Source organism: Budorcas taxicolor, chromosome 4, assembly GCF_023091745.1.
Source record: "Budorcas taxicolor isolate Tak-1 chromosome 4, Takin1.1, whole genome shotgun sequence".
In the NCBI taxonomy this organism is placed as follows: domain Eukaryota; kingdom Metazoa; phylum Chordata; class Mammalia; order Artiodactyla; family Bovidae; genus Budorcas; species Budorcas taxicolor.
This window is the reverse complement of record NC_068913.1, coordinates 88,300,385-88,313,485: the sequence shown is the minus strand read 5'-3', so window position 1 is coordinate 88,313,485 and position 13,101 is coordinate 88,300,385. Positions and strand designations below refer to the sequence as shown.

The 13,101-nt window shown below is 38.7% G+C and overlaps 1 protein-coding gene across 1 annotated transcript in view; it reads right to left on the bottom strand.

Moving 5' to 3' along the window:
• Positions 1-13,101, bottom strand: part of PTPRZ1 (protein tyrosine phosphatase receptor type Z1) — a 201,056-nt gene that overhangs the window by 18,319 nt on the left and 169,636 nt on the right. Inside the window, exons 16-20 of the mRNA XM_052638631.1 lie at positions 7,163-7,183; positions 6,899-6,995; positions 3,352-3,434; positions 1,665-1,799; positions 708-842 (exon numbers count right to left, since the gene is read on the bottom strand). Of these exons, the coding sequence (XP_052494591.1) occupies positions 708-842; positions 1,665-1,799; positions 3,352-3,434; positions 6,899-6,995; positions 7,163-7,183 (471 nt within the window). The remainder of the gene's footprint in view (positions 1-707; positions 843-1,664; positions 1,800-3,351; positions 3,435-6,898; positions 6,996-7,162; positions 7,184-13,101) is intronic.

Sequence of the window (13,101 nt, the reverse complement as noted above, 5' to 3'; positions counted from 1 at the left end):
TGAAAAAGAAGGTACTCCCAAGACTGCAATGTAGAAATCTTGCCTGAATCAATTCTTGCTTGGAATCAATTCTTAAAAAAAAAAAAAAAAAAAAAAAAAAATATATATATATATATATATATAAAGAAGCACACATATATGTTTCTCTAAGGAACCCTGACTTATAACTTGCTCTTCTTCTTTTCCTCCTTCTTCTCAATTTCCACTATTTTAGTTGGATGTGCAGTTATCATATGGCACAAGGACTGTTGTTCATGTTTCACTGAAACTATTGGCTCTACAAAGAATGTGCCAAAGCCACATCTGGGATTAAGAGGTTTGGAAGACATCTTTGGGACTGAGCTGTAGCTGTGATAAGCACAGTTTTCTTTTCTTGTTTGACTGCGCTGGGTCTTGGTGGTGCACTGGCTTCTCATTGTGGTGGCTTTTCTTGTTGTGCAGCACGCACCCCAGGCTCATGGGCTCTGTGGCTGCAGTGCCCCCACGACATTGTAGGATCTCAGTTCCCTGGCCAGGGTTCCTACCCACATCTGTTGTATTAGAAGATGGATTCTTAACCACTGGACCACCAGGCAAGTCCCAATTAAGAACTCTCAGTGCCTTTACTTACATGTATTTTTACTCTATTTTGGTTATACCACTTGTTCCCTTTAAAAAGGACTGAGATGTATAATTCAATTGATGGTATCCATCATGTATGGACTCACCTTTTTGATCTTTGTGTTTCTTAGAGTAAAATTCCTCACAGTATAATAAGCAAGCACTTGAATACTCTTTTGAGTGACCAGAAAGTTCCCATACTCTTCACTCCCATCCACAGGCCAGTACTGGTCACACTTTCTCTGTGAAAGAGAAAGTAAAAATGCTATTTTCATATTTCAAATGCTTAGTGTAAGTCACCCCTGAAATCAGTAAAGATCTGATACCATGACACCCTTATTCTCCTAAACAATTTCTTTCCTTTCTCAGTGACTGCCAGTTAGTTGTAGAGAAGAGAAAGGAGAGAGCTATGGGGCTGAAAGACCTGAGATGATGGATCCAAACTCCTCCCTCTTTAGGATGAGAAAAGTGAGGCCAGATGTCCTGAGTCATTGTGAAGCCAGGACTAGAATCCAGCTCCTGTGAATTAAAATCTACTTCACTCTGCATAGCTTTACAATGAACCTCATTTGCTTTTTCTCACGGGATGAAGAATGTGTGCATTTAAATAACCCATAGCTTAATATAGAGTGAAGATTTTGACCTCTGTTTCCCTTTATTTATTTATTTTAAATGTATTTATTCCTCATTGGAGGATAACTGTTTTAAAATATTCTTGTTGGTTTCCGCCATGCATCAATGTGAATCAGCCATAGGCATACACATGTCCCCTCCTTTTTGAACCTCCCTCCCACCTCCCACCCCATCCCACCCTCCTAGGTAATCACAGAGCACCCAGTTGAACCCCCTGCATCGTATAGTAAATTCCCACTGGCTGTCAATTTTACATATGGTAATATATATGTTTCAATGCTACCATTTCTCTTTAGCTGTTTTATCTACTAGAAAGAAATCCTGATAAGCTTTCCTAACTTTTGCTGCTTCCTAACGCTGACTCTATCACAAACAACTTAAAGCACTTCCAATCGCTATCTTGGGGAGGGCATAAGAGATAACCTACATACCCTTCCTTTCTCCACAAGGTTCGTTATCATGACAATAACTTCCACATTATGCTCCCATATCATTCTCCAGAAATCTTCGGCTGTGGACTTCAGTGGGCCTTGGGCAGCAATGTAAGCTTTTGGTCTGTTGTAGCCCTGAAGAGAAAAATGACAAATGTTTCTCACTAACACATTTGTATGCCATTTTTACCTGTTCAGTTTCTAAGATTAGCACAGTTTTGCTATCAAAGAAAACCATTAAAAAAATACTTCAAAGCCAGAAAAATGTACAAGCACAGCAAAGCCAACAATTCTTTAACTATGATATATATATATAGTCTTTGCATCAACACAATCATTGTTCTCTGCACCTCCAGTCTTAGTGTATTTAATCCAAGTCTGTTTACTGTGCTTACTATCTGGTCCTTAACTGTGCAGCTTTGAAATGTGTTTGAGGCATTAGGGCTCAGTTGTCTGTAATCAGGAAACCTTTGGTGTTTTCTCCTTATGGCAGACCTGAACAATGCTAATCATTTACAGCTATCTTCACTTATTACCTGCTGTTGGCCAAGTTTACAAACATTAACCCTAATCCATATTTTACATGCAAAATGGAAGAATCATTCTTGATTTGGGGATATGCAAACTGAAGCTCAGAAGAGTTAAGTGGCTTTCCCAGCTTTCAGTTAGCCAATGGCAGAACTGCAATTCAGAGCCAGTTCCAACTCCAAAGCCCATATTCAGTCTGATGCACAAATTCATAGACACAGAAGCCTGAACTGACTGCCTAAAACAAACCCACTGGATACTTATATTTGGTGCTCACTTCTTTGAATTAGGGAGCTTCCCTGGTGGGTCAGATGGTAAAAGGGTCTGCTTGCAACTTGGAAGACCCAGGTTCGATCCCTGGGTAGGGAAGATTCCCTGGAAAAGGAAATGGCAACCCACTCTAGTACTCTAGACTGGAAAATTCCATGGATGGAGGAGCCTCATACGCTACAGTTCATGGGGTCAAAAAGAGTCGGAACCGACTAAGCAACTTCACTTTCACTTTCTTTCTTTGAACTAACTGTTCTTTCTTTGAATTAATTGTTTCTTTCTTTGAATTAACCTGAAGGCAGCTAAACTGTAAGGTCAGTGTCAGGAAAATAACCAAGTTCCATTGGCATTCAACTGACCACAGGGAAACAGCAGGAAGTGAGTCAGTGGTCTACAGCCCCTGGAGATTGCCAGTAAGTTTCACAAAGCTGGGTATCCTGATACATGCCCAAGGTTATAAATGCTGGTTACTGGTTTAGTAATCATGTGTTTGCCTTTTAGCCAATTCTTCTGTGGGAACTTTGCAGTCAAAATTTATTGATCATCTGCTATCTACATAATTTTGCACTATGAACCATGGGATGGAAATGCCAAACAAGCATTGATCCTACACATTTTATTTAAGGAGTTACAAACTTATCAGAATACATACATCCTACCTTGAATGTACATTCTCAACCCAAATTCCCTCTCTCACCTAGGAAATAAACCAGAGCTTGAGTGCCATTCAATCTGAAAACCTTTAGCCATGGGATCTCTTACTGCTGATTTGTATTTTTTATTATCTTTCACATAATATATGTTAAGCACTATTATATGTATAATACTCTGGTATAATATATTCACAATCTAGTACAATTTTCATAAATTTTATTTTAAACATGCTTACATCAACATAATTGGCATTGATGTAATCAGTTAGTTTGCCATCCTTCTCAGCAAGTTGTGTGAGTTTAACCCTACTATGATCATCTGTAATAAAAAAAGAAAATATTTCACTATATCATGAACTGCTTTTCAACAGAAAGGTCATTTACATTTACATGATCATTTATCAAATACAATTAAAATCAGTGCAAACATCATTTACTTTAGTTGGCTTTTGGAAGATACAGAAGATACAAAGATGACAAAAATATAGATACATATAGATGACAATAAAAACCATTTCTTTCAGGAAGGTTTCCAATGTAGAGGTGGGAATGGACATACACACAAAGAAGAATGTTTGGGTGTCAAGAGAGAAGTGCAGAGTCCTAGGGGAACACTGGTTTGGGATGAAAATAAACCTTTTCATAGAGGTTGACTCCTAAAGTTGGCATTTTAGATGGGCTCTAAAGGCAGATACTGGGGCTGTGAACACTGCAGAGCCAGTGAAGGGGAGAGAACAAGCTAAGGCAGGATGGTAGCATGCATGCTTTGAAAAGGAGGCTGACAGAGCAAAACAAAGTAGAGAAGGAAGCAGCAGGGTTCCAGGGAGTCTCTCTGAATAGTTACAGCCGGCAGTTCTTTCAAGGGAAGACCTCAAAGAGGAACTACTGCAAAGGGAGGCAGGAGAACAACAGGCCAAGAATGAAGGGCATGGATCCTGCACTGTCGGTGAAGAGGACATGAAGACCACGGTAATTTATACATAGTTCAGTTCAGTCCAGTTCAGTCGCTCAGTCGTGTCCGACTCTTTGTGACCCCATAAACGCAGCATGCCAGGCCTCCCTATCTACCACCAATTCCCAGAGATTACCTAAACTCATGTCCATTAAGTCAGTGATGCCATCCAACCATCTCATTCTCTGTCATCCCCTTCTCCTCCTGCCCTCAATCTTTCCCAGAATCAGGATCTTTTCCAATGAGTCAGCTCTTCGCATGAGGTGGCCAAAGTATTGGAGTTTCAGCTTGAACATCAGTCCTTCCAATGAACAACCAGCACTGACCTCCTTTAGGATGGACTGGTTGGATCTCCTTGCAGTCCAAGGGACTCTCAAGAGTCTTCTCCAACACCACAGTTCAAAAGCATCAATTCTTCGGCGCTCAGCTTTCTTTATAGTCCAACTCTCACATCCACACATGACCACTGGAAAAACCACAGCCTTGACTAGACGGACCTTTATTGGCAAAGAAATGTCTCTGCTTTTCAATATGCTATCTAGGTTGGTCATAGCTTTCCTTCCAAGGAGTAAGCGTCTTTTAATTTCATGGCTGCAGTCACCATCTGTGGTGATTTGGGAGCCGCCCAAAATAAAGTCTGACACTGTTTCCACTGTTTCCCCATCTATTTGCCACGAAGTGATGGGACTGGATGCCATGATCTTAGTTTTCTGAATGTTGAGTTTTAAGCCAACTTTTTCACTGCCCTCTTTCACTTTCATCAAGAGGCTCTTTAGTTCTTCTTCACTTTCTGCCATAAGGGTGGTGTCATCTGCATATCTGAGGTTCTTGATATTTCTCCCGGCAATCTTGATTCCAGCTTGTGCTTCCTCCAGCCCAGCATTTCTCATAGTTATACATAGTGCATGGTCATAATTAAATGTGTTGAAATGAGGAGTTCTGGAATAACTTCAGTCCTACAGAGAAACTATATTTGGAGGAACTGCTTAATAAGAAATCAAAGCATCACTAGAAGGACACTTGATGGTTTTCCTGGGCAGAGTAGTTTTTTCAAGGATGAAGAAATGAATACAGACCAAGTGAGATATTCTGGAGTAGTAATACTTAGGTGATTTTGGCAGCTCACAAAGATGCAGGGAATGTATACAGAAATAGATGTGTGGCCATGGAAAGATGGCTTCAATGCCACGCTGACCTATTTTTGTATTTTGGTGCTGAAGGGTCTTACTGGGTAAACACTCTGGTTTTTTTCCTTCATCTGTAAAGTAGAAATGTTATTACCTATCTTGCCAGGTTCTTTCAGGGATGAAATGAAATAACAGATTTATTTATTTAATTCACTTAAAATATTTTTTAAATTAATTTTTATTAGAGTATGATTTACTGGAGTTGATTTACAGTGTTTTGTTAGTTTCTGCTATATAGCAAAGTGAGTCAGTTGAAATAACAGATTTACAGTGCCAGGCATATAGTAGGTGTTCAACAAATGTTAATCTCCATCCTCTTCTTAATTACTGGTAGGGATTTTCTATTTGGGCTTCCCTGGGGCTCAGTGGTAAAGAATCTGCCTGCAGTGAAGAAGCCATGGGTTCTATCCCTGGGTTGAGAAGATCCCCTGGAGGAGGGTATGGCAACCCACTCCAGTATTCTTGCCTGGAGAATCCCATGGACAGAGGAGCCTGGTGGACGAAAGTCCATAGGGTTGCAAAGCGTTGGGCACAACTGAAGCAACTTAGCATGCCCCCATGCATTTTCTATTTAGCTTGTAGAGGGAATGGTCTAACAACCACTTCACTCTAAGAAACAATTGAATACAACTGAGCTTTTACATCTAGTAAGACAGTCGCTTCCACTGAGGAGGCCAAACATGAAGCAGAATCTTCTATCAAAATTGAAAAATTGGTGTAAACCTTGTAGGTTTACACCTACAACCAACATCTATGTAAACTACTTAGCAGTGTGATCATAAAAGTTTCCAGAAACTAGAATGGAAACTACTTAGCAGTGTGATCATAAAAGTTTCCATTCTAGTTTCTAGAATGGAAACTACTTAGCAGTGTGATCTTAAAAGTTTCCAGAAACTAGAATGGAAACACAATTTAAACAACCATGCTGTAATACCATGTTCACACAAAGCTAGGAAGACTTACTGAATATATAAGAAAGGAAGGAAGTTGAAGTTTTGGGGAAGAATGAAGATGGAATTCAAGAGGAGGGGGATATAAAGGAAAATAAAAGGGAACCGATGTAAACAAGATATGCTGTAAGAAGATGGAAGAAACATGATAATTTCATAGGAAAATAAATAAGTATACTTGCCCTAAAGAAAAGAGCCAGACAGCTATTCATGGAGGAGAAAAAGACAATAAAAGGAGAGAAGAAATAAAAAGAAAGAATCCAACTAACCTTTTATCAGCCCCCAGGGAGAATGGCAAGAGAGGAACAGAAATGTTAGGAAAAAAAAAAGAGTCTAAAAAAAATCCCTTTTGGTTAGTAAATTCACATAAAGTAGGGGGATCTCAAGTGAAAATAGAACTACGGAATAAAAATAATGACAGAAAACTTAAGAACAAATTTACAGGCTATGAAGTCTGAAGAAAGGACTGGATTAAAACATGAGTTTATTTTGTTCAAAAGAAACAGACATCATTAATTGAAAAATGTATTTAAGCTGGAGCAGTTAAACAATATGTATTGTTTAACACAAGTCTCATGTCCTGATACAAAGGTCCTGAAACAGCTTCACTGGGGGTTGCTGTCAGAGAACTTCAGGACACTGAATTAAAAGCACTGCAACGATAAGGTCAGAGTTGCGTGAAGGATATACTTACAGGCAACAATATTTATGTATCGGTTCTTGTGCTTATTGTCGGGGTGATTGGAGCTGTCTGCTGTGATACCTAAATCAACAGTACAGCTCTGCACCTCCTGTAAAGAAATTGCATGGGTAACATTTTAATACACATCCTTTCAAACAAAGTGCCTTAAAATACACTAAGCAAGACAACAAACAAAACAATCTATCAAAAAATTTTTTTACATGTTACATCAACTATTTCTTGGCTATAAGAAAATGCAGTGAAATAATGCCTTACCTGGTAAAACTCTTTCAGTGTCTAATGAGGGAATGAATGCCAAAAAAGTAAAGAAATCAAATTCCACAGCACACGACAAATGAGAAAAAAAAGTGTTCATATTAGGTTTACAATGGAAAACCATGATCATGCAATAAATACATTTGTCAAATACTAACACAACAGAATGTTTCAAACAGTTGCATGCAAATCAAAATTCCTAACAGTTCGGAACCTTAAAATCATGTAAAAGGAAAAAATAACACTTTCAAAAGGGGACAGTGGTATAATAATATGATGAATTTTTAAAATGTTGATGAGAGAAACCACATATTTGATGACACATTTTGACATATGAGTCAGATTTGCTAATATTCAAATATAATTGTATTTGATCATGATAGAATTAATTGAAACTGAATTAGTGATACTTTTTTTGTTGTTGATTTTGAGTAATTTTAAGACTAAACAGTGTCCTTAATTAGGTGGCTTGTAACAGATTTAGAGTTGTCAACACATTAGACATCTCCTAAAGTTTTTTATCATATATACTATGTCTTTTGAAATAAAACTTAAATAGTATAACTTTCTACATACTTAATTAGTAGACTTTTCATTAATTAAAACCTCAATGAGTCGAGAAAAATTATTCCTGCCATTTCGCTTTTAAACAGAATTAAAATCCTTCTCAGGGATGTCTTCTATCTAAATATATCAGTTTGGAATTTTCAATTATTTAGTACATATTAAGATAATAATATGAAAGCCTTATAATTTTTGAGAAAATATATAATCTAAATATAAATCTGATTCATTGACAAAATGGCTCAGCCCTTTACTAAACAAACACTCCAAGGCCTCTTTTGCAGCAAGTCATTCTGACTCTTGATTTAAAAACAATTTAATATATGACCCACTTAAAAGGTACAGAATTATTAATTATTAAGCTAATTATTAAGTTAATAAAAAGCTTTTTTCAATCAGTGAATTAAGAACAATGGAATTAAGAATACATTTTTTGAGTAAAAGTGTGAGGTTATTTTATTCATTTAATCATCATGAACTCCCTAATACTATTTAAAATGACTTATGATTTTATAATTATGAAAACTGTGTATCTCCTTTTGTATATATGCTATCAGCAACTTTTACAATAAATTCTCTTTTTCCTTATGGTTTTTAACATCTGGAAAGTTAGACACAACATATTCTTTTTGCAACTAGGATTTTGTTTGATCGATGCCTGATAGTTTCTGTAAATTCATACTGTACCATCTAGTAACCTCTGTTATGATAGGAAAAAATAATTTGATGTCCTAAAAATATAATTCTTCATATTATTCCATTTTATTTAGTGGTCACCTCATAGTACTTTCTTATTCAATATAGCTATGACTTAGATTTCTTTTAAGATCAAATTAGCTGGCTTCTACTGTTTTTAATTCAGTGAAAACATATATTTCATTTATTTTTCCTTTGGTTTTTTAAAGCTTTCTAATCTCCGGCATTTTCCTTCCATAACTATGCTCTTGGGGATCTGATTCATGGGAAGAAGTTGAGGGGTATATTAGGAACTGTGGTATAGCCTCTGATCAGGGTCAGATCTCAAAGGGCTTCAAAGAAGGAGGTCAACTGATACTTGGAGAGGCTGCGGTTGGGCTGGGAGCCCCTGGTTTCTAGAATGGAAAGGACAGGAGTGTTAGATTTCAATCCCACCAGCCCTGCTATTTGCTTGAATGCTCATTTGTGACTCCTTGCGACCCCATGGACTGCAGCCTGCTAGTCTCCTTTGTCCATGGGATTTCCCAGCCAAGAATACTGGAATGGATTGCCATTTCTTTCTCTAGAGTATCTTCCTGATGCACAGATAAACCTATTTTCCTGCATCTCCTTTTTTTTTTTTTCCTTTTCATTAATTAAAACCTCAATGAGTCGAGAAAAATTATTCCTGCCATTTTGCTTTTAAACAGAATTAAAATCCTTCTCAGGGATGTCTTCTATCTAAATATATCAGTTCTCAAGGCAAAAAGATAGGACACTGAAAGATGAACTTCCCAATAGGTGCCCAATATGCTACTGAAGATGAGTGGAGAAATAACTCCAGAAGGAATGAAGGGATGGAGCCAAAGCAAAAACAATACCCAGTTGTGGATGTGACTGGTGATGGAAGCAAGGTCTGATTCTGTAAAGAGCAATACTGCATAGGAACCTGGAATGTTAGGTCCATGAATCAAGGCAAACTGGAAGTGGTCCAACAGGAGATGGCAAAAGAGAACGTCAACATTCTACGAATCAGTGAACTAAAATGGACTGGAATGGGTGAATTTAAATCAGATGACCATTGTATCTACTACTGTGAGCAAGATTCACTTAGAAGAAATGGAATAGCCATCAGAGTCAACAAAAGAGTCCGATATGCAGTACTTGGATGCAATATGAAAAACGACAGAATAATCTGTTTGTTTCCAAGGCAAACCATTCAGTATCACAGTAATCCAAGTCTATGCCTCCGACCAGTAATGCTGAAGAAGCACAACAGTTCTATGAAGACCTACAAGACCTTTCAGAACTAGCACCCAAAAGAGATGTCCTTTTCGTTATAGGGGACTGGAATGCAAAAAGTAGGAAGTCAAGAAACATCTGGAGTAACAGGCAAATTTGGCCTTGGAGTATAGAATGAAGCAGGGCAAAGGAAAATAGAATTTTGCCAAGAGAACGCACTGCTCACAGCAAACACCCTCTTCCAAGAACGCAAGAGAAGACTCTACACATGGACATCACCAGATGGTCAAGACTGAAATCAGATTGATTATAGTCGTTGCAGCCAAAGATGGAGAAGCTCTACATAGTCAGCAAAAACAAGACCAGGAGCTGACTGTAGCTCAGATCATGAACTCCTTATTGCCAAATTCAGACTTAAATTGAATAAAGTGGGGAAAACCACTAGACCATTCAGGTATGACCTAAATCAAATCCCTCATGATTATACAGTGGAAGTGAGAAATAGATTTAAGGGACTAGATCTGATAGACAGAGTGCCTGATAAACTATGGACAGAGGTTTGTGACACTGTACAGGAGACAGGGATCAAGACCATTCCCAAGAAAAAGAAATGCAAAAAGGCAAAATGGCTGTCTGAGGAGGCCTTACAAATAGCTGTGAAAAGAAGAGAAGTGAAAAGCAAAAGAGAAAAGGAAAGGTATAAGCATCTGAATGTAGAGTTCCAAAGAATAGCAAGGAGAGATAAGAAGCCTTCCTCAGTGATCAGTGCAAAGAAATGGAGGAAAACAATAGAATGGGAAAGACTAGAGATTTCTTCAAGAAAATTAGAGATACAGGGAACATTTCATACAAAGATGGGCTCAATAAAGGACAGAAATGGTATGGACCTAACAGAAGCAGAAGATATTAAGAAGAGGTGGCAAGAATACACAGAAAAACTGTACAAAAAAGATCTTCACGATCCAGATAATCACAATGGTGTGATCATTCACCTAGAGCCAGACATCCTGGAATGTGAAGTTAAGCAGGCCTTAGAAAGCATCACTACGAACAAAGCTAGTGGAGGTGATGGAATTCCAGTTGAGCTATTTCAAATTCTCAAAGATGATGCTGTGACAGTGCTGCACTCAATATGCCAGCAAATTTGGAAAACTCAGCAGTGGCCACAGGACTGGAAAAGGTCAGTTTTCATTCCAATCCCTAAGAAAGGCAATGCCAAAGAATGTTCAAACCACTGTACAACTGCACTCATCTCATACACTAGTACGGAGAAGGCAATGGCAACCCACTCAAGTACTTTTGCCTGGAGAATCCCATGGACAGAGGAGCCTGGTAGGCTGCATCTATGGGGTCACACAGAGTCAGACACAACTGATTTGACTTAGCAGCAGCACACGCTAGTAAAGAAATGCTCAAAATTCTCCAAGCCAGGCTTCAGCAATATGTGAACCATGAACTTAAAGATGTTCAAGCTGGTTTTAGAAAAGGCAGAGGAACCACAGATCAAATTGCCAACATCTGCTGGATCATCGAAAAAGCAAGAGAGTTCCAGAAAAACATCTATTTCTGCTTTATTGACTATTCCAAAACCTTTGACCGTGTGGATCACAAAAAACTTAGGAAAATTCTGAAAGAGATGGGAATACCAGACCACCTGACCTGCCTCTTGAGAAACCTATATGCAGGTCAGGAAGCAGCAGTTAGAACTGGACATGGAACAACAGACTGGTTCCAAATAAGAAAAGGAGTACGTCAAGGCCGTATATTGTCACCCTGCTTATTTAACTTCTATGCAGAGTACATCATGAGAAACGCTGGGCTGGAGGAAGCACAAGCTGGAATCAAGATTGCCGGGAGAAATATCAAGAACCTCAGATATGCAGATGACACCACCCTTATGGCAGAAAGTGAAGAAGAACTAAAGAGCCTCTTGATGAAAGTGAAAGAGGGGAGTGAAAAAGTTGGCTTAGAGCTCAACATTCAAAAGACTAAGATCATGGCATCTGCTCCCATCATTTAATGGCAAAAGATGGGGAAACAGTGGTTGACTTTATTTTGGGGGGCTCCAAAATCACTGCAGGTGGTGATTGCAGCCATTAAATTAAAAGACACTGACTCCTTGAGAGGAAAGTTATGACCAACCTAGACAGCATATTAAAAAGCATTACTTTGTCAACAAAGGTCTGTCTAGTCAAGGCTATGGTTTTTCCAGTGGTCATGTATGGATGTGAGAGTTAGACTCTAAAGAAAGCTGAGCGCCGAAGAATTTATGCTTTTGGACTGTGGTGTTGGAGAAGACTCTTGAGAGTCTCTTGGACTGCATGGAGAATCAGCTAGTCTGTCCTAAAGGAGATTAGTCCTGGTTGTTCACTGGAAGGACTGACGTTGAAGCTGAGACTCCAATTCTTTGGCCACCTGATATGAAGGGGTAACTCATCTGAAGAGACCCTGATTCTGGGAAAGATTGAGGGCAGGAGGAGAAGGGGGCGACAGAGGATGAGATGGTTGGATGGCATTACTGACTCTATGGACATGAGTTTGAGTAAACTGCAGGAGTTGGTGATGGACAGGGAGGCCTGGCATGCTGCAGTTCATGGGGTCGCAAACAGTTGGACAGGACTGAGGACTGAACTGAACTTCCTGCATCTCCTGCTTGGCAGACAGATTCTTTACCACTGAGCCACCTGGGAAGCCCCACCCTGCTATGTATTAAGATAAGATACTTGAGATAGGGAGGTTATACTGTATTATCCAGGTGAGCTCCAAATGCCTTCAATCCTAAATCCTCATAAGAGTGAGGCAGATAGAGATTACACATTCATAGGTGCTAAGTCCATTCAGTTGTGTCCAACTCTTTGCAACTCTATGGATTGTAGCCCTCCAGGCTCCTCTATCCATGGGATTCTCCTCGTAAGGATACTGGAGTGGGTTGCAATTTCCTTCTCCAGAGGATCTTCGCAACGTCTCTTAGATTGGTTCTTTACTACTAGCACCACCTGGGAAGCCCATGCTGTTTATTAGTTGTTAATTAACTTTTGTTGAAGTTGCTTTCATCAATATGATTAGAAATAAAAACAACTTCCAGAATTGGGTGAAGGTTGATTGTAGATGCATCTAGTACAATGACTGACATGTAGGGAGTGCTCAACGAAGGTGACTTTAGGCTGTGGTTTTTACTGTTAACTGTTGGCTGAGGGCACACTATTATGAAAAATCTTCTTAATTGATAATTCAGTGGGCCATGATAAATTTAAAGTAAATTTCCCTCTAAGAGTGTTTTACAGAATACCACTAGAAAAATTTTCAGTGATTGTGAAGTTCCAATGTTTTTTAGAAATGTATATTTTCTTGAGAAGACGGGACTTTACCTTGGATAATATTTATTATGCCTTGTATAATAAGTGTTTTTGCATTTACACTGGTGTAATCCTTACAGGTAGGAGTTTGTATGTACTTTG